At 37.5% G+C, this 27,844-nt stretch overlaps 1 protein-coding gene across 2 annotated transcripts in view; it reads left to right on the plus strand.

Moving 5' to 3' along the window:
• Positions 1-203: 203 nt before the first annotated feature.
• HMGCLL1 (3-hydroxy-3-methylglutaryl-CoA lyase like 1) overlaps positions 204-27,844 on the plus strand; it is a 201,917-nt gene continuing 174,276 nt past the window's right edge. Inside the window, exon 1 of one of the 2 annotated variants that reach the window (XM_060190010.1) lies at positions 204-479. In XM_060190010.1, the coding sequence (XP_060045993.1) occupies positions 282-479 (198 nt within the window). In that variant the 5' untranslated portion in view covers positions 204-281. The remainder of the gene's footprint in view (positions 480-27,844) is intronic. The other variant, XM_007516493.3, reaches the window with a different exon arrangement.

The following is a 27,844-nucleotide window of genomic DNA, read 5'->3' on the forward strand; positions in this document are numbered from 1 at the left end:
CCTATTCTTTTATATCCGTTTCTTTCCTTCTTCCTAAGATCTGAACCTGGTGCAAAAAATTTAAGTGGCGAGTGAGCAGAGTCTGTCAGTTCCCCAAGCTTAGTGAACGGAGGGAAATACGCCACATGTGACAATTCTGAGGCTCAATTATGCTCTCCCTCCCTCCACCCCGCCCCAGATGGGTGTTGTAGGTCCTCTGCAGGTGCCTCTAGCACCTTCAGGCCCAGCGGGCGCCGCGTCTGGTTCCCGCCCTCAGCGCCGCCGCAGTAAGCCAACTGCTCATGGGAGGGGCGTGCTTCCCCGCTGGCCTGGCGCAGTTTCCCAGCCGGGTACCCGCCCTGCATCCCTCACGGATCCCTTCTATCCCCACCATGGGGAATGTGCCGTCCGCGGTGAAGCACTGCCTCAGCTACCAGCAGCTTCTCCGGGAGCATCTTTGGACCGGGGATTCAGTTACTGGGGCACTGGACCCCGCGCAGGTACTACCTCGTGACCTAGGGTTCCCCCCACCTTATTGCACGTGGCCGCTTGGCTTCTCCCCTGTCAAGCTTCTAGTCTCCTCACTTCCCCACCCTAGGCCCCTCCCTACAGCAGTTCCTCTTTCTTGGGCCTCACTCCATAAGAGGTTTGCCATCATCTCTCTGATGGAAAACTGTAGACCCGCCCCATAAAGATTAAACCAGCAAAATCCCTATTTTTGACCATTTGCTAGTTATCTAGGAAACGATTTCTCCTCTATTTTTCCTTGGGAAGATGGAATATAGAATTTGCATCTGTTGAGAGTACTCCAAGCATAGTGCCCTAATTTCCAGCACACTCTTTGTAACAAAGGTGACAAAGATGCCAGGAAGGCAGAAAATGGAATGAAGCTAACAGAGGCTAGAAAAGCATAGTAGTATGAAGTAATCCATCATATCACTAATTGTATCCAATATACTTATTTAAACACTGTTTAAGAATATCCACAAATTGTAACTAGCTTTCCAAATAAAATTTATTCACAAGGGACTTAAACGACATGTAATACACACATTTAAGGCTTAATGCATTCTCAACCAAAAATAACAGGTAATAAAGAAAATGTGTATGTTAAATTTTTTTTTCTGTTGAGAATAAAATTTTAAGATTACAATAGTAAGAATTGTTACATCAGTGTTAAAAATAGAAAAGAGGCAAGAAATTGCAATAAGAATTTAGTTTTCTTAAAAGTTTTGTTGGATGTAGGAATTATTCTTGATTCATCTTATAAGCAATATAACAAACTAGTTATGATATTTTAGTGCTTAGGCATAATTTTGCTATTAAAAACACACACACACACACACACACACATATATATATATCCTCAACTCATTGCATTGTATGGGTATGTGAAATTGTAGTAATATTTATTCAAATTGTATTTCTTTAAAAAATTTATTTATTCTTAATTTATTATGACCAGAGCACCTCTCAGTTCTAAACTTATAGAAGTCTCAGTATGCAAATCCTGCTCCAACACATCAGGCTACCTGACTCTTTTTTTGTTTGTCTAAGAGATACTGTTTCTCATTATTTAAAAGAAATTGTGGTTGTGGTTACTTGACTCAGAGCTTGTTGTTGACAATGGAAGAAATATTATCTTCTCACATATTTATTTATCTGTTTATTTTCCAGCTTCCTGATTTGATCTTTGTATTGTCATTTTTCTTTTGACTTCCATATTCAGTCTTTTGCACAATCAGAAATTAACTTTTATTCACAGTCTTAAGACTTTGACCTCCCACTCCCAATGTTCTATTTTTGCATATGTGTGTTTGGGAGACAGTGATAGAGAGTAGGCTGCTAGGGTGTCCACTTTGCCCACTTAAATTGTGGAAGTTGGACAAGTGATAATAACTAGGGTGTCTAATCAGGGAATGCGAAAGGTTCAAGTCTGGGGCAACACTAGTCTAATCTTTGCTTCATTTGAGAGAAATAGTTACACTTTCGTGATTGCCTTTTATTTCTCCAACTACTCTGCTTGGGAAGCCTATTTATTTATTTATTATTTCTCAAGTACAGCTTAAGTCATGTATTTTGATCAGCTTATTTCTTTTATTACATATGAGAGAGTTACACATCAGATAGATAGATAGATAGGGAATGGATTACTGTGATACTTGTGGTTCCCGGGATTGAACTGGGAATCTTAGGCATACTAAATCTAATGCTATGTCAGTTGAACTATTTCTCTAGTCATACAGCTTTCCCAACTTTTATAAGAATCATGAGCTATGTGATTTAAATAATATGGTTTCAGTTTTCACAGACAGAATACTGCTTTTTTTTTTTTTTAAGTTATTTTAGTGGAGCACCAAAGTAAAAGACTTTGGGGTGGGGGTGTGGGGAGAATACAGGTTCTGGAAAAGGTTGACAGAGGACCTAGTGGGGATTGTATTATGTGGAAAACTGAGAAATGTTATGCATATACAAACTATTGTATTTACTGCTGAATGTAAAACATTAATCCCCCAATAAAGGAAAAAAAAATTTTGGTGGAAAGTAAAAGAAGTAGGAAAGAGAAGGGAGAGACACAAGAGACACCAGTGGTACTGCTCATGGAGTTTTTCCCATACAGGGTTGTTATATATGGTAATATTTATGTTCTAATAGGTTTACTACCACCGGGCCATAGAATGCTGCATTAAAAAATATTTTTAATAAGAGACAGAGATCCCAGTACTTATCACTATAAATAAATCATAAACAATGACATTTTTTATAATATAAAAATTAATAATATACCCATTGTGGTATTTGGCTTTGCAGAAACAATATACTACTTATTCCTTCTTTATGTGGGCTGCGGATCAAAATAACTTGTTAAATAAACAAGTGAATCAATAAATGATTAAATAGAATACTTCTACAATTTTAATTCTCTTGGCATAAGCTTATTTTAAATCTTTGTCATTTATGGGCATTTATATTTTCTTATAATTAAGCTTTAAAAATTATATATTTTTTTCAGAATTTCATGGTTACTTTTTCTCTACTTTTGCTCTGTCTCTTGATAAAACTTTCTAGAAGTCTCAATATTTTAGCAGTTTATTCAGAAAGTATTTTATAGCCTTGTTAATTCTCTTATTGATAAATTGATTTTTGTATCACTATTTTAAAATTTTACTTTTAAAAATTCTGCTTCTGTTCCTTGCTTTAGTATTCTATAATTTTTTCTTATTTAGAATACTCAGGCATAGTTAAGACTTTTTTTTCATATTTATTTATTCCCCTTTGTTGCCCTTGTTTTTTTTTATTGTTGTTGTTATTATTGATGTCATCCTTATTGGATAGGACAGAGAGAAATGGAGAGAGGAGAGGAAGACAGAGGGGGAGAGAAAGACAGACACCTGCAGACCTGCTTCACAACCTGTGAAGAGACTCCCCTGCAGGTGGGGAGCTGGGGGCTTTAACCGGGATCCCTACGCCGGTCCTTGCGCTTTGCACCACATGCGCTTAACCCGCTGCCTTACCGCCCGACTCCCCCATAGTTAAGACTTTTATAAAAAGCTTTTTTCTATAAAAAAACAGGCTATTCCAGGAGTCAAACTGATGTATGCCCATTACCAGATCATTTTCTTTAGATGTGTTACTTATAAGCTGCTTCTCTGATTGTTCTGTATTCCTAATTATGTATCTGGTGATCTGTCTATTTATCTTATTTTATATCATACCTATCAACCTCACTGACCCCTTTATACTTTTCATATTTAAGGTTGTTTATTCTTTCTAGTGTTAATTATATATTTAAATCAATACTACTGTTTGAAATAAGAAATGTATTTCAAAGAATGAAATCATTAATTTTTTTTAACGCATCACTGGCACATGTGATGCCAGGGATTGAACTTTGTTTTTAACATCTTTATTTTTTAAATTTTTATTCCCTTTTGTTGCCCTTGTTGTAGTTATTATTGTTGTCATTGTTGTTGGATAGGACAGAGAGAAATGGAGAGAGGAGGGGAAGACAGAGGGGGAGGGAAAGATAGACACCTGTACACCTGCTTCACCACCTGTGAAGCGACTCCCCTGCAGGTGGACAGCCGGAGGCTCGAACTGGGATCCTTACTCCAGTCCTTGAGCTTTGTTCCACGTGCGCTTAACCCGCTGCATTACCGCCAGACTCCTGATTAAATAAGTTTTAGTGGACCTGGGATATAGGGATAAAGTTCTATAGATGTAATAAGACAATGTGGCCAAATCACAAGAATCTCAAATGAGTTGGTTATTTTGCTTATTAAATTTTTTATTATCTTCATTTATTGGGTAGAGACAGTTAGAAATTGAGAGGGGAGGAAAGATAGACAGAGATACACCTGCAGCCCTTCTTCACTACTTGCAAAGCATTTTCCGCTGCAAATGGGGATGGGACGCTCAAGCCTGGATTCTTGCACATTGTAATGTGTGTTCTCAGCCAGATGCACCACCACATGGCCCGACTTTGGATATTTTATAAGTAAAAGTTAGTGAAGATGCCATTATTACTACTAGTCATAAGCAAGGTGTCAAAGTCTCTACATTAGGTGACAAATGAGACGAGTCCACAAGGGAAATCCAGACTTGATTTGAGGCTAGAAGACAATAGAAATGTTCATTAAAGTCCTTGGTGATGTGGTAGGTCTGTTATTAGACAGCAGAGTTGATAGTTGGAAAAGTAGGAGCTGAGTCTTAGAGACAGGACAGACAAATAACTCTTTGGTGTTCTTCAGAAGGAATAGGTATGGTTGCTAATAGTAGTTTGGAAAGTTGTTAAAGAAATAAGAATTGTGAAATAAAGTGAGTGACTGAAACTCAACAGACTTGTGATGAATATGGGTTTCTGGATATCTCAGTATAAACCAGGTTCTGGTTTAAGAATCTTGTCTCTTGGATGGGAAGATGCTTTTATATAAAAGACTTCCATATCTGAGACTTTGAGTCCCCAGTTTCCAGCACTGCCATAGCACTGAGCAGTGCTTTAGTGTCTCTATTTCTTTCTCTTTCTCCCTCCATCTCTCATAAAAATGAAATAAACAATACATTAAAAAAATAAATGAAAAAATACTGTATCTCAAGCATGCAGACACTAAACTGTGGAATCATTAATAACATAAATTGCCTTAACATGTGATTCTGGAAAAAAATAAAAATATTTTGATCAAGGCTGCTTCCTAGCTGGTACCCCAAAACAGCTTCCTGACTTGTGCACTGAGCTTAGGAACAGAAACCGGGAGAGTTGTTCCTTCCTCCCTGTGAGATGGGAGAGGGAAATAGATAAGGAGAGGGAAAGAGAGAAACCTGCAGACCTGCTTCACTGCTTGTGAAGAGCAGGGACTAGAACACTGATCCTTGTGCATTATACTGTGTGCGCTCAATCAGGTGTGCCACTGTCTGACCCCTTCAAAATACATTTTTATAATTATCATTACTTAGTGTTCAGTGTGTCTTGGGCACTGCCCAATTGCTCTATCTACAGCAATTCATTTAATCCTCATAACAGTCTGTTTTATAAATATAGTAACTGGGATGCAGAAAGGTTAAATGAGTTCATGGTAATGAGTAGCAGAGCAAAGAATTGACTTATGGTAGTTCTCATTCCAGAACTCTCATTTTTCTTCCTTCCTTCCTCCCTCCCTCCCTCCCTTCCTTCCTTCCTTCCTTCCTTCCTTCCTTCCTTCCTTCCTTCCTTCCTTCCTTCCTTCCTATTTCTTTTATCCTGCTTAACAAGTACTTGCTGAATGTTTCTGGAAATAACAGTCACCTGAGGTTATTTATTAAATGTACTGGAAATTCTGGTTTGGTAGTTTTGTGTTGGAGCCCAATTATCTTCATTTGTACCCTACCTAATTTTGGTAAACTGTGAACTAGGTGACACTACCACTTCTCTATTATCATGTCTACTGTCAGAAAGTATGTTGTAATATCATGTTTCCTCCAATATGTCTTTCCAGACTCCTGGATCCTACCCATGATAGATTCCTATGAATTTAGACTTCCTTTATGGCCTCTTACAGGCTGAGACTAGAGTTCTGGAACAGAACTGCACTGGATACAAAAGAAAAAACAACTTGGTTTCCAATAAATTTCCTGTTCCCTTCAATCTCCAATACTTTCTGTCCTTGGATTTCTGTTGGCTTCTGTATTCCTTGCTTTCTCCTCTTCCAGCTGGCTTTCACATCTAGGTCCACACCCCCCTTTACCCCCACCTCCTGCCCCTCAGACTGTGTTCTTGTTTTTTTCATTAGCTCTAAGCTCCTCCAAGTCTTCTGGCTTTGTTTATGCTTATTCTCTCTGTGCTGTAACTTTCTCTGACCCTTTATTCTCTTCTGGTCTATCTATTTCCAAGTTCCATTTTATTTTTGTTTCCTTTTATTTTTCCTAATCATCCAAGGGATAGAGACCCACTCTGCAGTTCTATGTCTTTATGTAATGTAGTTAGTGGTGTTTAAACAAAATAAATCATAAATATGAAGAATACACAACAGAATTTTGATTTGGAAGTGATAGTTCAGACACCTTTAAGTCCTAATAATAAAAGGAACATAAAGCATGCTACATAACAATTGTACATCTCTCTGTTGTTACTCTTAAGTAGAACACTCAAGTCCACAACTACATGGCTGATAATAATTTAACCTCTATTAAAATTTGTTTTGCTGAGATATACTTAAATGATAAAAATGCCTGGATTATTTTAAAGTGGGATTAATTCATAGATCTATGTCATTGATTGACAACTAAAGTGTATGTTTACTCAGTTACTAGGAATATTTCTGAACATTAAAATTTATTAAAACATATTAAAAATTTTTATTAAAGGGTTAATTGGTTTACAGCACAGTCTGACACAGAGGCACAAGACTTCAGCTCTCCTTGATAGATATCTGCAAGACATTTGCTTCCTCAACCTATACCCTTCCCCCATCATACTCCAGTACCCCAATGTCCCTTCATTCCATTCCTTTCCCTCCTTCCCCAGAGTCCATTGCTTTGGTGCAATACACTACACCCAGTCCAAGTTTCACATTTTGTTTTCTCTTAGTTTTTTTTTCTTAAGCTCCATCTGTGAGTGAGATCATTTGGTGTTGGTTTGTCTCTTTTTAGCGTATCTCACTCAATATGATATCTTCAAGTTTTGACAAAGATACTGCAAAGGAGATAATCTTGCGATTTTAATGGCTAATATTCCATTTTGTATATGTACCACTAATTCCTTAGCCACTCATCTGCTGTTGTGCATCTAGATTGCTTCCAAAATGTGCTGTTCTGAATATAGATGTGACAGATCTTTTCTGATATATTTTCTGGTTATATCCCCAGGAAAGGGATTCACTGGCATGTTTTTAAACAGTGTATAGTCTAATAATAATCATAACCAGTGGTCAGCTCTTTAAATTTCTACCATTTTCAACTTTTCTTTGAATGAGCCTTTTTCTGACCAATTAGAGTTCACCTCTTACTTTACAGAAGAAAATAATACTGGTTAATGGATGTTGTTATAATTATGTTCATTCCTAAATTAAACATAATTTTAGGAATTTATATTTTAGTTATTTAATTTGATATCCTATTTAAAAAGAAAATTTAAGTGAAATTATTTTATCATTCAGGTGTATAGAGTTTATATTCTACACTGATTTTATTTGGGTGATTTTTATGAAGTTCCACGTAATAGAATTTGAAAAGCTCTCTGAAAATATAAGCAAAATTATTGTATCTAGTCAGTGATGCAGGGACCAGAAATGTGAGTTCGTAACATGTTTTCAATAGAAAGAATTCCGTCCCTGACAGAGAGAAGAGCACAGACTACATTTTCATTTTTCATTGCTGTATTCTTTTAATATGTAATTCCTAATTTTTCCCCTCTGCTTTTTATTTTGGTCACATGATTTTTATCTCCAGTATTTCCTTGTAATTGACTTGAAAACACAAGTCCGTGCACTTCTTTGTATATAATGTAGGAAGCGAGTGATTAAAAAATCATCCTTTGTGGTAAAAGTGAATTTGCAATCAACTAGGATCTTGCTGAATTGAAGGAATTGTTGGTCAGAATGAGATGACTGAATATTTCTCGGTAAATGGGTGGAACTGATACAGTGAAATCATGGATAAATATTCATTTGATTATCAATGTATATTAGACACAGGTGTCTACCTGTATTTGTATTAACTCCTGTTTGTATCATACAATCTAACTAGTTATCATTTAGATAATTTACTGTCTCATATAGAGCAAATAATTTCTGTGCTTTATGATTACAAATATATCGTTATCTTTTTATTTTAATTTGAAATTAAATATTTACTTTTACAAATGGTGAGAATTTTCTTATAAGTGTTTCTTCTTTGTCCTTTTCATTTTCTTCTCTGAGTCCAATTCTTGTATAGTGCTTAGTGGACCCATCTTTATTTTCTGCATTGAAGAAAAACTCCTTGCCAACTACATATAAAGACGTAGAAGTATCTCTTTACTAAATATAAAGTAAGTTTAGTGCTAGATGGAGTTTTTTTTTCAAGGGGTAACACCATATATACCTGTTGCCCAAAAAACCTAAATATGTAGATTAGATAATGCTTATTATATGATTTATGTGTGTATGTTAAATATAGAATGTACTCATAATATAAACTTCAGATGCTTTTACCCAAATTAACTTTCCGTTTGGTAAAAGAAGGTATTTAATAACATCAAATCTATTATTTCCATAAGCTAGAATTAAGAATTTTAACCCTTAGGGGCTAGGGGCCAAGCAGTGGCACACCAGCTAAGTGAACAAATTATATATAGTGTTCAAGGACCCAGGTTTAAACCTCTAGTCCCCACCTCTAGCTAGAAAGATTCATGAGTGGTGAAGCAGGGCTGCAAGTGTCTCTGTGTCTCTTTTCCTCTCTATCTTCCCTCTCCTTTCAATTCTTCTCTGTCTCTACCCAATAATAAAAATGTTTTTTAAAAAGAATTTTTTTTTAAATTTTTATTTATAAAAAGGAAACACTGACAGAAACCATAGGAAAAGAGAGGTACAACTCCACACATTTCCTACCACTAGAACTCCATATCCCATCCCCTCCCCTGATAGCTTTCCTATTCTTTATCCCTTTGGGAGTATAGACCCAGGGTCATTATGGGATGCAGAAGGTGGAAGGTCTGGCTTCTGTAATTGCTTTCTCACTGTATATGGGCATTGACAGGTCAATCCATACTCCCAGCCTGTCTCTCTCTTTCCCTAGTGGGGCAGGCGAATTTTAAACCATATTTATAATTTTTATATTGAACTATAATGTATAATTGTAAATCCAAGTGCTGCTTCTGGAAGTTTGAACACCTATTTTTTTTTTTTTAATCTGGCATTACGAATGCCAGAGAGCATAGAATCTAGCTTTCCATTCATTTTCATGATTGTGTTTCTATTGGATTAATTCACAATGTACAATACGCATCATTTCAGGATTCTATTTTATAGGAGAAGTTGTAGAAACATTAGGGGATATAATGATACCCTCAGGGTGAGGCAGCTTCTCTATTGCAGTATCTTAGCTGTGGTCTGCAGTTTTGGATTCGTTGTTTTGAGGTGAATATGTGCGATAGTAAGGGCATCAAATGTCACTTTATTACTTGCAACTTTCCAAGTCACGCTTCCTTGAATTTGTGAAGTTGGAAAATGCAGATGTCAGGAAACATCAGTGACATAAAATGCCTTCAATAAGTTTCATTCTATGAAATCAGCATTTTATAAAATCTTTTTGGTGAACTTTATTAACAAGTCATGGGGTCTAGGAAGCTTGGCAAACCAGGAGACAGGAAACCCCCCAAAGAACACGTCAGTCAGATGTCTTTCTTTCTGGGGTTTCCTTCCAAATGTTTTTGGATCGGAAAGAAATGGAGTGGCTCTCTGCCACCTCTTTCATACATCTGTAACCCACTGGGTGTAGAGAGTCTGGAATTCACTTTAATTTTTTTTATTCAATCTGTATTTATTTCACAGTGAAATAGAAGCCAAATATATGTTGATATTGAAGTAAAAATGTGATTCTTGTTTTTGTTAAGTACAATTTCTACTTTTTGAGAATTTTGACTTAAGGATCAAGAATTTCCTAGCTTTTAAAGTGCTATGGAATAGTTCAAACCTTGTATTTTATGGAAAGCTGTGCATCTAGTCAAACATAAAAGCTAAGGGCAGTTTGGAGCTCTGTTTGCAAAGGCGTTAAGGCTGTGTTTAAAATGACTTTTGCAAGACCTATGGAGAAACAGATGTAGTTATTCAAAGTTTCACTAATGAATGTCTGCTATCACTTAGTCCTGATTCCCTTATAGCAAGATTTTAATATTTAATTCAGCAGAATATTTGCTCTATGAAATACTGAAAGGAAAGCTTGTGTTAAAGGAGATGGAACATAAGCTAGTATACTCTAGAGAGCCAGATCTCTTAAATCTACTTATCCTTTGAAAAATGTATACAGAAGTTGACCTTTTGATGGAAAAGGCTTAGTGATAACTTGTTAAGTAAAATGTCAAACTTTTGTCTTAATCAGAAAATATTATTAGTCTACAGCAACAGCAAAGCCCCAGTAATACATGGAAAATACTGTGCAAAAAATTGACCTGAAATCTAGGCAAGCTTCCATGAGATGGAATATGGGCTGGCACCCAGGTAATGAAAACACAGAGAAGTAATCTTCCTTAAGAAACTAACCAACTAATTAATTAACTAACTAGATAGATTAATAGGTAAATCTGCTCAAAAAGAAGGCAACTCACAGTCAAAGATCAGAAAGAATGCTCTTAAGATATTGGGCCTTATATCCTTCTGAAGAGAAGAGCGGGTTGTACTGAATTCCCAGCACCCCAATCCCATTATAATTTTATACCAACAACTTTCTATTGGAAGAAAAGAAATTAAAAGTGGCAATTCAAATGCAAGTTGTGACATCAGTCATTCTGAGATCAGCAAGGGTCTAATGGCCTTTGGTGGAGGTTGTATTCTGGCAAACTGTGGGGTGTGCATGCGTGCGTGCGTGCGGGGTGCGTGCGTGCGTGTGTGTGTTCCATCAGAGTTATTGCTTGGGCTCCATGCTTTATAGATTCCATTATTTTTGTTGGCTATTTTTATAGGGGGTGAAAGAGAGAAAGGGAAAGGGAAAAGACAGAGAGCAGACCCTTGCAGCACTTCTCCCTAAGTGGAAACCTGCCTCCTTATGCTTATTAACATGTGTGCTCTAACAGGTGCTGTATCACCACCTGACTCCTCAGTGTAGTAATTTTGAATAGTTGTAAAGTTGTACTTCTAAAACATTTATAGTCATAAATTAAGATTACCTCAAAAATGAAATAAATTTAAAATAATGTACTATTTGGGGCAATGCTTTTATTTTAGCTTGCCTGCTCTAGATTTGCAACTGACTTCCATTGGACAAATGAAAGTGTGCATATTATCTGAAATACTACCTAACTGTTTCTATCTGTAGTATTAACACGAATTTTGGAAATTACACAGTAATAACTATAATATTAGTCATTCTTTAACCAATTGAACTTATTTTAGTGATAGCATTAAACACATTACATAATTTAACTCTTGTTGTTCTGCAAAGATCTTGTTATTATCACTTTAACCTGAAGGTTGAGGAACTTGAAGTCTCAAGGGATTACTAAGGCTCTGTTGGTGACATCCTCAGTAGATACACAGGACTTACCTCTTACTCCCATGCTAGATTCCAGAGCCTTCATCTTCCACTATTTCATATCAACCTGTTGACCAGTAAGAATTTGAATTTGAGAAGATAATGTTTTATTACTCATTTTTTTAAAAAAATTATTATTTTAACCATAGCACTGTTTATCTATGGCTTATGGTGGTGTAGAGGGGATTTGAACCTGGGACTTTGGAGCCTCAGGTATGAGAATCTCTTTGCATAACCATTATGTTATCTTACCCCCACTATTGCTCATTTATTATAATCTTTTCTTTTTAACGTATTAGTAAAGTTGTAGATAAATCTGTTTTATTTTTTGTCACTTTATTGAGGAAATGCTATTTTACAAGACTGTTGCTTAAGGCCTCATTTTTACTCTCTCCAAGATGTCAGCATACCTTACCTACTACCAAGTTGTCATATCTTGAACTTTTCCTTAACATTGAAAGAGAGGGAGGGAGGGAGGGAGGGAGGGAGAGGGAGAGGGAGAGAGAAACCGAGACCAGAGCCACTACTCAGCTCTGGCATGTGGTGGTGCTTGGGATCAAACCTGGGATGTTTGAGACTTCTAGGGCATGAAAGTGCATGTGCTACCACTGTCTATCTCCGTGATTGTAACCTATCATTTTAAAGAAGCAAAGTGCAGCTAATCATAAATGACATAAAATTATATAGTTTGGGGCAGGAGGTGTGCACCTGCTGGAGTGAACACATTATAGTGCACAAGGACCTGAGTTCAAGTCCTCAGTCCCCACCTGCAGGGGAGGAAGCTTCTTGAGTGATAAAAGGGGTGTTTCTCTCTCACTCCCTTATCTTCCCCTCTCTTCTCAGTTTGTCTCTAGTGAAAAGAAACAAACAAACTGAATCGGGCCAGGTGGTTGATGCACTTGGTTGAACAAACATATTACAATGTACATGAACCCAGGTTCAAGCCCCCAGTCCCCACCTGTAGGGGGAAAGCTTCACAAGTGGTGAAGAAGTGTTGCAGGTCTCTCTCTATCTCTCTTCCTCTTTATCACCCCCTTCCTCCTCAATTTCTGGCTCTGTTTATCCAATAAATAAATAAAGATAATTTAAAACAAAATAATAAACTGAATCATACTCGTTAAAAATATATAGCTCAGGCTGGGGAGATAGTATGCAGAAAGATTTTGATGCCTGAGACTCAAATTCCAGGTTCAATACCCTAGACCATTGTAAATCAGAGCTGAGCAGTGTTCAGGTCTCTTTCTCTCTGTATCTTTCCCATTGTATCTCCATTAAAATAAATCAATTATATTATATATATAATCTTAATTCTGAAACCTGACCTTTAAAACTTGAGGGGGATTAAATTACTTTTTTCCACAAGAACAGAAAGGAGACCTTTAGAGGGTATGTGGTGGTTTGGTGGAGGAGCATATCTTGAAACCTTTCCTAAAGAATCACCTCACATTCTCTCAAACTATTCAGCATTAGAATAATTTGTGTTTCCAGTGTTCTCTAACATTTGAAGGTATTTCTGGTGTTAGAATTTTTAAAATACCACTAGAAAACTTAAATTGAGATATTTATATGTTTAAATGACTTGTGGAATATATATATATATATATATATATATATATATATATGATTGTTTGAGACTAGTGTTGTGTGAATTTTTATTTTATTTTTTATTTTGGTGCATCCTATGAAAAAGACCATTTTTCTTGATTGGTTGAAATAATTCAAGTAAGGAAAGATAAGTTATATCCACATAAAATGAAGCAGTATTTTAAAGGAGAGAGAATGTGCTATTCAAACTGTGCAGTTAGAATGCATAATATATGCAATTGGAATTTTAGTCAGTTTTATTTTATTTTAATTTTTTTACATTCTCCTTTTTCCCTTTTGTTGCCTTTGTTGTTTATTGTTGTTATTTTATTTATTTTCTTTTTGCTGTCATTGTTGTTGGATAGGACAAAGAGAAATTGAGAGAGGAGAGGTAGACAGAGGGGGAGGGAAGGACAGACTCCTGCAGACCTGCTTCACTGCTTGTGAGGCGAACTCCTTTCAGGTGGGGAGCTGAAGGCTCAAACCGGGATTCTTACTCTGGTCCTTGCACTTTGCCCCATGTGCGCTTAACCCAATGTGCTCCTGCCTGGCCCCCTGAATTTTATTGTTTGATAGAAAGTTGCCAGGTTAGCCTGAGGGTGCTTCTTCCCAGGCACATACTCTCTGGGTTGGAGAGAACTAGACCAGAGCCAACCTAGGCTGCTGCATTGGAAAGGGATCAGGAACTAACTGGGACTCTAGGAGTGGGAACACACAATACAAGGCTGCGTTTATTGATCTGCCTTTAAATATCTTCTGAGATGGAGTGGTTGGGTGGAAAAAGGAAGTACATAGGATAAGGGGGCGGAGTGGATAAAGAGCAGGAACCAGTGGGGATTAAACCAGTGGGGATTAAACCAATGGGGATTAAACCAAACAAAACAATGATTATGTAAATAGACCACAGCATTAAGCAATGCAGGGGAACCTGGCATGACAGGGATAGAAACAGAAGCAGAACTAGCCAAAGGAGAAATGATGATCCTTACGCCAGTCCTTGTGCTTTGCGCTACCTTGCAGATGGACTGTTTTAAACCTAGTAAAATAACTTCTTTCCTTTTTCTTTTTGTTAAAAGTGGGCTTAAGTAAGTATTGTAGTTCTTAAATTGTTGTCCTGGAATCAGTGACATTGCCATCATCTGTGAGCTGATTAGAATGACAATTTCATGAGTGACTTGACTGAACAAAGTATAACCTCTGGAGATGGTCCCAGGAAACAGTGTTTTAATTAACTCTACAGAAGATTAATACACATTAAAATCTGATCTGATACATACTAATCAAAAAGAATAGGCTACCTGCAGGGGGATGAAGCAGTGCTGCAGGTGTCTTTTCTTTCCATCTACCTTCCCCTTCTCTCTCAGTTTCTGCCTATCTCTATCAATAAATAAAAATAAAAACCTGAAAAAAAAGAATAGGCTATGACTAAAGACCATTATGATATACAGGAAACAGCTGGAATTAGGAAACTTGGGATTTTTCTCAGTCTTATAGTGCAGGGGCCATATTTCCTTAGTTCTAAAATGAACCTATGTTATCTAAGATTGTATAACAAATAGATAAAAAAGTTTTAAAAATGATTTTAAAAAGATAAAATGGTTTAACTTTATTAGGTGTGACTAATATGAATAATTTTAGAATAATTCTAATAAGCACTGAACTCTTACTTTAGATAAACAATTTGTTGGTATACTTTATCTTACTGACTAAATTAAACAATGTATCTAAAAACTGCTCATTTGCATAATAAAAGTTAATGCTTCTGAGAAACCTGATGAATTTTGGTAGAGATTAGTTTCCAAATAGAAATTTTGTTTAATCAGTTACTGGATGGCCAAAAGACTAATTAGTCATAGTAAACAACCAAGTTACTGACTTTCTCTGAGGGGGAATTAAAAATCAGCCACTATGGTTATTTTTTAATAGATAATGAAAATACAACATTGATTTATTGCCTAAAGTGGCCAATAAAGGTTGCATCCAACTTTAGCAGAGCTGTGCAAAACTTTTTTCTTTGTTTTGATGTTTCATCTGCAGATGTTAGCTGTTTTGTGAGGAAATAATGGTGTTAGCTATGAGTTTTTTTTGGAAAGAAGGAGCTTAAAAGCTTTGGAGTGCTGGAATCACAGTTCACATAGCCAAATGAACATGGATGGAATGTTAGGTGAATCCCATGGGGAGTCATTTCACAGCAGCATATGGAAGGAAACAATAAGTGACTGGAGGTTTTACTTTTCAGGCAAATGATTAAGAGGTGATTAAATGAAGGTGTTAGGATGTGAGAGAGAAAAGGAAGCACTGAAGGTGTGTATATAATATGTAATAGAGGGACTATGGAAAAGACTTAACAGAATGAACCATAGATCACAGCTGAACTTATATAAAAAAACAAAAACAAACTGGAGTTGGAATTTGGACAGAACAGCTTATAGTTATGTGAAATAGAACATGAGATTCATATAATAAAGGCTATATTGACTTGTTTTCAATATTAATGGATAATGGTGGTATCTAGTTATTTAGAGCCAGTGGAAATAATTTCTTCTTTTTAAAAAATTTCTTATTGTCTTAATTTATTTATTGGATAGAGACATCCAGAAATAGAGAGGGAATAGGGTGATAGAGAAGGAGAGAAAGAGAGACACCTGCAGCCCTGCTTCACCACTCATGAAACTTTCCCCTTGCAGGTGGGGACTGGGGGCTCAAACCTGGGTCCTTGTGCATTGTAATTTGTGCATTCAACCAGTTGTACCACCACATGCCCCTCCTGGAAATAGTTTCTTAGTGTGGGAAAGACATCTGCTCTTCCACCTTTGTACACCAATTCCAGTTATATTGTACCTACTTTAAAGTGTGAAGAAAGCTTTCAGCTTTAGAAATAAAAAGCCCCTACTTTAATCCAATCAATGGTTTTAATTTAGTCATTGATACTAATTTTCTCATAATATAGTAGTGTTGGTTACATATTTTCCTACTCTTCTTGTGACTAATTGATTATATCTTTGGGACCATTTATCTTCTTATTGACAATAATTCATTCTAACTTACAGACTAAGGAATGACTTCCAGTATAGATGAGTGATGAACAAATACAATTCTGCATAGTTTATATTATTAAGGATGAAAGTTGTTCTCTCCAAAGACTTATATCTATCCTCAAAAAGAAATGGGCTCTACTTCTGAATATAAGTTTTTCATATTGATACCAGTTATTTGATCATTTGGAAAAGTTATATATTTAGAAAGTGTGGAAGATAAGACGACTCTCTAAAAACTAGTGTCCACCTTAAATTTTGTTTATTCTTCCAAGAAAAAAATCACCTGAGTCCTTTAAATGTATGGAGATATGTAGATAAAGATAAAGATATGTAAATAAAAAGGTTAATTTCTATTCTAGGCTTAACATCTAAGAGTATGATTTTTTTAGCCAGTGTACCTAGGGATTTTAGCAAATAGTGCTTCGTTTCAAATGGCTAAAAATAATTACAGATTATTTCTTGTTTAAGTCAAGTATGGATGATTTGATCATTATGTATCAAGAAGTTATTCAGAAACTCAGACTTCTTCTCTTCTACGTCCTTTCTGTTTATCTGGAGGAGGGTGGGGAAGGTATAATGTATCAGAGGAAAGAAACATACATTTCTTATCACTTAAGTGAACTTTGCTTCACTCCATTTCCCAGAAATCATTTGAATGGCTCTACTTATATATATGAATGGCTCTACTTATATATGCGAATGGCTGAAGAGGATATATAGCACCACTACTATACATAAATTGTAGTTTTTATCTTTGTGTAACATCTCTAGATAATCTTTGTTTCTAAATGATTAAAAAACTGTCTAAATGGATAAATTCAGGGGAAAAGTAACTGGGAAGATTAAATAGAGGGATATTTGTGTAGTTTTTATTCTACAACTAATATTCTTAAGTATTTACCCAAAGTTATGCAAATACTTAAGTAAAAGAACATATGCACCCCGATATTCATAGCTGTAGTATCTGCTACAGCCACAAACTGGAAATAGCTTAAATGTCCATTGACCTATGACTGTTTAAAGAAGTTGTAGACTCTTCATCTGCACTATTCCAGCCTTTATTTAGGTCCATGATTGGTCAACAATTTGTTTGGCTTTGTATGTTAACTCTCTTTTCAACCACTGGGTTCCAGATGCTAGCATGATGCCAACTAGACTTCCCTGGACAAACAACCCCACCAATGTGTCCTGGAGCTCCTTTTTCCCAGAACCCTTCCCCACTAGGGAAAGAGAATGACAGGCTAGGAGTATGGATCGACCTGTCAATGCCCATGTTCAGCGGGGAAGCAATTACAGAAGCCAGACCTTCAACCTTCTTCATCCCACAATGACCTTGTGTCCATACTCCCAGAGGGTTAAAGAATAGGAAAGCTATCAGGGGAGGGGATGTGATACAGAGTTCTGGTGGTGGGAATTGTGTGAAGTTGTACCCCTCTTATCCTATGATTTAGTCATTGTTTCCTTTTTATAAATAAAAAATTAAAAAAGGAGTTGTGGAATATATATTCCATGGGATGCTACCCTGTGGTTAAAAAAAATCATATTGAGTCTTTTGAGACAAAGTAGATGATGAAACTGGAGGTAACTATGCTTAGTGAAATAAATAAAGAGATGAAAAGGTGAAAGACAACTAGTTGATGGGTTCACTCATATGTAGAATCTAGAGAACTGGAATATATGACCCTAAAAAGAAAAAAAGAAGCAAATAAAAAAAGAAAACATAAACTGTCTTTAAGACTCAGTGAGAACTATGGTGGCTATAGTGGGAAGGTGACGGTACAGAATTGTGGTGGTAGGTGTGGTATGGAACTATATCCTGTAACTCTACAACCCTGTAGGCTACTATTAATTACAAAACTTTAATTTTCAAAAACTGCAAAAAAAAAGGTTAGAACAAAAATTTTCATTTACTTCTATTTAAATACCTTTCTGTTCTGTCCTGTCCAATCTTGGAACATAGTAATTCTTTAGTGTTCTCTGAAGTGGTTATTCCAGCAAGTGATGCTGGAAGTCCTGTGTATCTTAGGGTTGCTGGTTTCAGTGGTTACTGGGATTGTTCTGGATACCTCAGGGTGATGAAGATCACAGGCATGGTAGACTATGGATAAATCTGGCAATTTCTTTTCTTTGTTTAAATGAGAAGTATACTTTTAACTTTGAAAATTCTATTTTTTATAGGTTGCATCCCATTTTCAATACAATCCCTATTGAAAGGACTTTGTAAGTAGTATGACTTTCCAAGATTAGTTCAGCCTTGCACTTGCTACTTTCTTTTATTATTATTAGTGATTTAATATTGATTTATAAGATTGTAAGATAATAGGGCTATAATTCCATGCAGTTTCCACCACGAGAGTTGTGTTCCATTGGAAACTTTTCTATTGTTTACTCCTCTGGGAGTATGGATCACAATTCTTTTTGGGGTGCTGAAGTTGAGAATTCTGTAATTGTTTCTCTGCAGGACATGGGTCTTGGCAAGTCGATCCATACCAACAGCCTGTTTCTGTTTTCCCCTAGTGGGGTAGGGCTCTACAGAGGTGAGGTTCCAGGAAACATTGGTGAGATAATCTGCCCAGGGAAGTCAGGATGGAATCATAGTAGCGTCTGCAGCTTGGTGGCTGAGAGGCAGTAAGCTGGAAAGCAGACCGGAATATTTAATAAATAGGAACCATAAAGTAGGAATAGAGCATATGAAAGTAGGGACCATATGATAGAAGGAAGCTATAATCTGTTTTGGGAATGTTCCTAGGAGCCTATGTTTTAATAATCTGGTTGAGCATGATAGCTAACATGGAATTGGACTAGAAATGTTGTCTGGGAAGATGGTGTCAGAGTTGAGAGCAGAAGTATAAAGCAGGATTAGGGCAGAGAGTTGCTCTCAAACTTGAAGAAAATATATAAATACAATTAGCTGTTTACCACAGTGATCTAACCTGGGGCCTGTATCTGTTCATATTTAGCAAAGGATCCTATACAACCTCTGAGTCCTTGTCAGAATGAGCTCTGTTGCTGAGGAGTTATTCTGATGCAGTCTCCGCCCCCAGGTTTTTCTATGCCCCGCAAAATCCTAGAGTGCCCCCTTTCAACCAATCCTGGCTCTACACGGCACCCCTGGTTGTCGCCCAATAAAAAGCCCCCTCACCCCTCCCCTCTCTCTCTCTGGGCTCTCGGCTCTCCCTCTCTGAGGTCTCGCTCCCTGCTCTCCCCCCGTGGTCGGCCCTCTCTGAGGTCTCGCTCCCTGCTCTCCCCCCGTGGTGGGCCATTGCCGGCTGGCTGCACGTGGTCTGAACCAAACCTCCCCCCCCCCATCCTATAATAAAGATTTGTGTACCCCTTTGCTCTGGACGTCCGCTCTCTTCTCCGCGGTGCAGCCCGGCACCAGACCACCGCAACAACAGAGCTCACAATCCATAGTCATAGCTGGAAACATTCTAGGCTACACTTATTTTAGAACCTGTTTTCCATGAGTGGCAGAATAGGATGACCCAGCCTGCCTTTAGACAGGGGGGCAGGTCCCTGCCATTGCTAGTTCACTGTGAGGATACAGTCCTGAAGAAGAATCTAGTAAATTTTGATGAGATTAGGGAAACAGCAGTAGTATACATGTTTCTGAGAATGGAAGACCCATTGAGGAGTAGAAAACAAAAATCTCTTTTTTTTCAAGTTAAAAAAAATGACCAGGGGGGTTGGGCGGTAGGGCAATGTGTTAAGCACATCTGTCACGAAGCACAAAGACTGGCATAAGGATCTGGGTTGGAGCCTCCGGTTCCTCACCTGCAGGAGTGTCACTTCACAAGAGGTAAAGCATGTTTGTAGGTGCCTGTCCTTCTCTCCCCCTCTCTGTTTTCCCTTCCTCTCTAGATTTATCTCTGTCTATCCAGTAACAGAAATGGCAACAATAACAATAATAAACACAAGGGCAACAACAAAGGGCAACAAAATGGGAAAAATGGCCTCCAGGAGCAGTGGATTCATAGTGCAGGCACTGAATACCAGAGATAACCCTATAGGCAAAAAATAAAGTAAAATAAAAGGGACCAGGATGTAGTTTACCCAGTGAAGCACATACTTAAGCTGGCAGGAGACCCTGAATGCCAACTCTAGCAACACATGGCAGTACCATGGACATGCACAGGAGGAGCTCTACCAATGGTAGGACAGTGATGAGATACCCCTCCTTTCTCTACTCTGTAAAGGAATGGAAGGAAAACAATGTGCCTTGGAGACTGTTCAACCATACTGCATGTGCATGAGGCCATGAGTTTATTCTTCAGTTTTCTATTTAAAAAAGATAGTCAGGTGACTCTTTAGTCACTATCAGGCCACCCCATCAGCTGGGGCCCTAATCGGAGAGTCCTGAGATTCCAAAACAGACATGATGGGCCTAGACCTTGAATAAATCCCTCTCTCCATTGTTACTGGTCATCTTTATAAGGAACAACACATAGATCCCTTTGTGGGCCCCCATAGGACCTTGCCATCAACTTGGATCAACAATGGTAGAGAATGTTCCATCCTCTGAATGGAGGATGGACAACATACTCTATGCTATACCTGAGGAAGATGAGTCCTGCTATTGGGGCAGCTTGGAATGTTCCTATTTAGGACCACAGAATATGAGCTCAGATCTACAGGGATGCAGAGGTCACATAGGATCCTAAGCTGAATATGGGCCGCAGATAAGATCAAATTGATGCGGTTTGCAGTCAACAATATTTATACCCCTTTCCCATAGTAGGGAGCTATTCTTTTCCCTGATCCAGATTTCTGGTCCTTTTTCCAACTATGACATCATCTCCCCAGATAATAACTTGGATCCACCAGCATATCAGATTTCAGGCTCGGGAAAAAAGAAAAAGAAAAAAAAAAGAAACTAGTATAGCTACAGGCCCTTTGGAAAATAACTAAAATATGCCTACTAACTATCTACAAAATGGAGGAACCCCCAACTCTTCATCTGCACTATTCCAGCCTTTAGGTCCATGATTGGTCAACAATTTGTTTGGCTTTGTATGTTGATTCTCTTTTTAACCACCAGGTTCCAGATGCGAGCATGATGCCAACCAGACTCCCCTGGACAAACAACCCCACCAATGTGTCCTGGAGCTCTAATTCCCCAGAGCCCCACCTTACTAGGGAAAGAGAGAGACAGGCTGGGAGTATGGATTGACCTGTCAATGCCCAAGTTCAGTGGGGAAGCAATTACAGAAGCCAGACCTTCCACCTTCTGCATCTTACAATGACCTTGAGTCTATACTCCCAGAGGGTTAAGGAATAGGAAAGCTGTCAGGGAAGGGGATGGGAAACAGACTTCTGGTGGTGGGAATTGTGTGAAGTTGTACCCCTCTTATCCTATGGTTTAGTCAATGTTTCCTTTTTTATAAAAAAATTTAAAAAAAGATAGTCAGGAAGTAGAATTGAAAACCAGACTTTTCATCTAGTCTATAGGTTACTCTCTATATAACATTTTCAGATAGATGTTTTGTAGAAACAGAAATGGAGAGGCTCAGTCTCTAGGGTGGTCCACATATTGAGATTAAATGATTCTTAGAGGAGAAGGAAGTTATTTGTGACTGTTCTTGGCTGTTATAATCACATAAAAGAGCTTTGGAAATTATAAGCAGGGTCAGAGAAAGGAACAAATCTCTATATGACTATGGAGCTAGGAGGTATGTAGAATGAGATTAAGTCTGTTTTTTGTTCAAGTAAATATGTATAGAAAATTTAAATGAGATGACTCTACTATTTATAGTCCAAAAATTAAGCTACTCTGAAAATAAAAGGAGATAGTGTTAATTATCCTAGCCCAACAAGGATAAGAAGAGCACATGCTAAAATTCTTGAGAAAAATTGGTTCACGCCCACAGTCTCTGCCTACAGGGGAGAAGCTTCACTATTGGTGAAGCGGTAGTACAGGCATCTGTTCTTTCTCTCTTCCTATCTCCCCCTTCTCTCCCAATTTCTCTATTTCTATAAATAAATAAATAAAATAAACTTTCCTTAAAAAAAGTACTACATAGTGCTAATCCTAGAGGACCAGTGAGAAACTATATAATTTTAGAAAAAGTTACTCTGAAAAGATTAGTCCATTAAATTGTTTAAGATAAAATAAAAAAGTAGGTAGTGTACAAAAATGACATTTTCATAAATTAATGGCACCATTTATTAAAGAGAGCCTCCTTCCTCCATTTACTAGTTTGGGTCCTCTTATCAAAGATTAGATGTCCATAGGTGTGGGGGTTTAGTTCTGGGCTTCTTAGTTCTGGGATTCTTAATACCTGTTTCAATTTCTTTGTCTGTGATTGGTGCATTTAGGTTTTGTAGTTCTGTTTGGTTCAGTTTTGGAAGGGCATATTAATTCTTCCACTTCTTTGAGATTCTCTAGCTTCATGTTGTATAGTTCTTCATAGAAGTTTTGCATGATTTTCTGGATTTCTGTGGTATCAGTTGTGATATCTCGTCTATTGTTTACAATTCTATGTATTTGAGTCTCTTCCTTTTTTTTTTATTGAATCTGGCTAGGGGTGTGTCAATCTTGTTTAATTTTTCAAAGAACCAACATTTGGCTTCATCGATCTTTTGTATGGTTCTCTTATTTTCAGTGTTTATTTCTGCTCTAATTTTAGTGATTTCTGTCCTTCTGGTTGCTTTAGTGTCCCTTTGTTCCTCTTCCTCTAAGTCCTTAAGGCGTGCTGTAAGGTCATTTATTAGAACTTTTTCTTGTTGTCTAATGTGATTGTATGGCTATGAGTTTCCCTCTCAATACTGCTTTAGCTGTGTCCCAAATATTTTGATAGATTGTGTCTTCATTTTCATTTGTTTCCAGGAATATTTGAATTTCTTGCTCGAGTTTCTCTCTGACCCAGAGGTTCTTAAGCATCATATTCTTGAGTTTCCAAATTCTGTGACTTTTGGTAATTTTCTGTTTGCTGTTAAATGTTAGTTTTACTCCACTGTGGTCTGAGAAGATAGTTGGGATGATTTAAATGCTCTCTAGTTTGTTGATACTGTCTTTGTGGCCTAACATGTGGTCTGTCCTTGAGTATGTGCTGTATTTCAAAAGAATGTGAAGAACTCTGAAAATGTCCAGGAGGTATAGTCTGTTCATCTCTTCATGTAATTCTGTTTCTTTGTTGATTCTCTGCTTTGTTGATCTCCCTAAGTGTGATAGTGGGGTGTTAAAATCCCCCACTGTTATTGAATTACTATTGATGTATTTTTGTAGTTTTTTTAGTGCATGTTTGATGTATTTAAATGGGCCCTCATTGGGTGCATACATGATAATATTGTTAAATCTTTTGGTTAATTGATTTTGTAATTATTATGTAATGGCTTTGCCTATCTTTTATTACTTTATTAATTTAAAATCTATTGTGTCAAAGATGAGAATGACTATTCCTGCCCTTTTTTGTGGTCCATTATCCTGTAGGACAATTTTCCATCCCTTCACTTTAAGCCTGTGTTTGTATTGTTGGATCAGATGGTATTTTTGCAAGCAGCATATGATTGGGTTGTGTTTTCTGATCCATCCTCCTGCTCTGTGCCTTTTACTGGGTGAATTTAAGCCATGGACATTTATTGATATTATGGATTAAATGTATTGTAGTGCCATTATTCAACAATTTTTTATTTGCTCTGATATATTGCAAATATTATCGTGACGTTCTTGTTTATAAAAAGTCTTTTAGAACCTCTTTCAGGGCAGGCTTGGTGATGGTTATCTCTTTTAACTGTTGTCTGTCTGAGAAGGTATAATCCTTCCATCTAATCTGAATGAAAGTCTTGCAGGATATATTATCCTTGGTTGAAACCCTTTTTCATTCAGGGCTCAATAGATATCTTGCCATTCTCTTCTGGCTTTTAGAGTTTGAGTGGAGAATTCTGATGATAGTCTTGTGGGTTTTCCCCTGTATGTGACTTTTTGTTTTTCTCTTACAGCCTTAATGATCCTTTCTTTAGCCTTGCTTCTTTTCATTGTAACTATGATGCGTCTTGGTGTCTTCAGGTCTGGGTTGATTCTGTTTGGAACTCTCTGGGCCTCTTGAATCTTGATGTCCTTTCTGTTGTTTAGTTCTATGAAGTTTTCTTCTATAATTTCTTCTAGAATGTTTAATTCCCCTTCCTATCTTTCTTCCTCTGGTAGGCCAATTATGTGAATGTTACTTCTTTTGGGATCATCCCATATGTCTCTGTTGTTTTCAGTGTCTCTCAATTTCTTTTTGAGTTCTTTTAGCTGTTTCTTTGTTTTCTCTAACTTATCCTCTGTCTGGCTAATTCTTTTTTCTGCTTCTGTTAACCTGCTTTCCCTTCCCTCAGCTTCTTTCTTAAATTCAGTTATAGTATTCACTTGTTCTGCTAATTAGCCTTTTAAATCAGCTCTTTCAGCTTTCAGTTTTCTAATTACCTAGTGGTAGCTAGTATTTTCCTTGAGGGTCTCATCTGTTGTTTTCCTAATTCTGATAGCCCTTTTCTGTAGTTGTCTTCATTTCTGTGATTATTAAGTTTACTATTGCTTGCATACTATTCTTATCTATGGTTACTTCTGATTGATTTGGAGTTTCTTCTGGGCTCATGTCTTGATTCATTGTGGTATCAGTTTTATTTGGCTTTGATTTAACCATTTTCTTTTTATTGATGTGTTGTTTATATTTCTCTTTCTGTCACTCTTCAATTGTTGTTTTTTGAGTACAAGCCACGCTATATTAAATACCTTTATTACAAATGTAGTCACCCAACTCCAGAGATTACAACATTAGTAACTGAAGTAAATATTGATGGAGTTCAACCAATACCAGTTAGCCAAAGAACAGCTCCAGTCCAAGAAAAAATAGCAACCAAATCCAAAGGAAGATGAAAGAGAAAGGAAAAAAGGGAAAGCAAGAATAGACAATTGTGCATATCTACTGTCCACTGTAAATTCTAGCGATAGCATTCTGGAGGAGAAAGGGAACTAGTGAAGACACACACACACACACACACACAAACACACACACACACACACACACACACACACACACACACACATTCACACAGTGTCACAGTGTTTCCCCAGAATAATTCACAAATGCTTATCAGTTTATTCAGAAATCAAAAGATGGAGGAAGTAAGAAAAGAAGACAAGAATAAGAGAAAAGAAAAAGAAAAAAAAACAGCAGTAAAGGAAAGTGTTATTTTTTTTTTAATTAGCTAGGAGGAGGGAAAAAGGGGAGAGTGGAGGGAAGTGGTAGAGAGAAACAAGTTCCACTCACACTGGTAGGACACCCAGTCACCTAGCAATGGAGAAAACAATGACAGTTAATTTGGTCAACCTAAAGAAGGAGAGGGCAAAAGGGACATATGTATATAATAATAGTAATAATAACATAGAATAGAGTAAAAAACCCTAACAGTCAGTGTGCAGCTTGACAGCTCAAGATCAGGCAGCCTGAGCAAAGACAACCAATTGTAAGAAGTATTCATGAAAAACATAAAAAACCTCCAGGTAGTCTTTCCCAGGCAGGGGTGAGGTTCTGATTGGTCAGGTATTTTGTCACTCAAATAAGAGGTCCAGCCACTTTAAAAAAGGAGAAGGAAAACAAAAAGGGACAAAGCTTTGGAATGACAGCCTTGGTGAGACAAATATCTTGGTAAAGAAAATAGCTCAGCCAGGGAGCCTGTGAGGAGTGACTCTCCAGTCCCTGGGGGCTGTTCTGAGGTAGGGGGAGGGGTAAGCTTCATAAATAGTCAAAATTTCCTTTCTTTTACCCCCTGGCCTCCGTTTTCTAACCCAAGAGTGGTCTCACCCTTAGGACTCCTTATTCACCCTCATCTAATGGCCCAATAGCCTACCCTGTCAAGAGAATCCCCGGTCACAAGCTTCTGCTTGTTGGAACTCACCCCAGCTGCTGCTTACATGTTGCCATCTTGCAAAATCGGATGTTTTTAGTCTGACCTCAACAGGTTAAACTTTTATCTAAGTATCCTGTTTCTTGGAACTCTGCTGTTTTCAGCTTGAAAATAGGTGGTTGTGGAATGAATTAGGCATAGTCTTCCAAATATGAAGCACTTTTAAGTATAGTATGAATACCAGCTGTATTCAGGCAACATAATTTATTGAGTAACCCTTTACTCCCAGGTATGTGAGAACATTTAAGCAGGGCCAGATTTAGACTTACATGGAATGAAAAAATACACACATGATGTGATTTAAGACAGATCAGAAATTCAGCAACCCCAGACCACCCCTTACCATCCTGCTCACATTCCCAAGATTAGAAATACCTCTGGGGCTTGAGATATGTTGTCTCTTAAATGAAACTGACCACCTGGCAAGGAAAGTATAATAAAACCAGTAGCAACCTCATCAGCTGGGTTCAGAGCCCTAAGGATAGAAAATATGTTTTAATTAGAGTTCAGCCCAGAGAAGGCCAACATGGTAGAAAGCAGAACCAGGTGAGGAATCAGTGGGAAAGAAGGATTTTAGAAATCACTTAAGATGTAGGTAGGGTTGCTGATGGCAAGTACTATTAGGGAGCACGGGGTGCTTTTAGGAACCTGAAACAGACATTTTGCTGTGCTCTGGCTCAGTCTTAACTATTTCAGCATAAAAGACAGAAGTGAGTTCTTTGGCTCAGGAGTTAGTCCATCACTTACGGTGATGAAACAGGTTAAATACAGCCATATACTTTTGTTTTTTTATATTTATTTATTTATTTTAAAAGGGGGACATTAACAAAACCGTAGGATAGGAGGGGTACAACTCCACATAGTTCCCACCACCAGATCTCTATATTCCATCCACTCCACTGATAGCTTTCCCATTCTTTATCCCTCTAAGAGTATGGACCCAAGGTCATTGTGGGTTGCAGAAGGTGGAAGGTGTGGCTTCTGTAATTGCTTCCCCGCTGAACATGGATGTTGACTGGTTGGTCCATACTCCCAATCTGCTTCTCTCTTTCCCTAGTAGGGTGGGTCTCTGGGAAAGTATTCCATTGTGTATATATACCACAGCTTTCTCAGCCACTCATGTGTTGTTGGGCACCTGGGTTGCTTCCAGGATTGAGTTATTATGAATTGTGTTGCTATGAACATAGGTGTACACATATCTTTTTGGTTGGGCATTATGTAATCCTTGGAGTATATCTCCATGAGAGGAATTGCTGGGTCATATGGAAAGTCCATGTCTAGCCTTCTGAGAGTTCTCCAGACTTCTCTCCAGAGAGGCTGGAGCAATTTATATTCCCTCCAGCAGTGCAGATGGGTTCCTCTGTCCCCACAGCCTCTCCAGCATTTGTTGCTGCTGCCCTTTTTGATGTATGCCATTTTCACAAGAATGAGGTGGTATCTCAATGTTGTCTTTATTTGCATTTCTCTGACAATCAGTGAGCTATAGCAGTTTTTCATATGTTTGTTAGCCTTTTTGGATCTCCTCTGAAGTGAATGTTTTTTCATGTCCTCTGCCCATTTTTGGCTGGGGGTATTTTCTTTTTTGTTGGTAAGTTTGCTGAGCTCTTTGTATATTTCGGTGATTAGTCTCTTTTCTTTCTTTCTTTTTTTTTATTTTT

Source organism: Erinaceus europaeus, chromosome 4 (genome assembly GCF_950295315.1).
Source record: "Erinaceus europaeus chromosome 4, mEriEur2.1, whole genome shotgun sequence".
Classification (NCBI taxonomy): Eukaryota; Metazoa; Chordata; class Mammalia; order Eulipotyphla; family Erinaceidae; genus Erinaceus; species Erinaceus europaeus.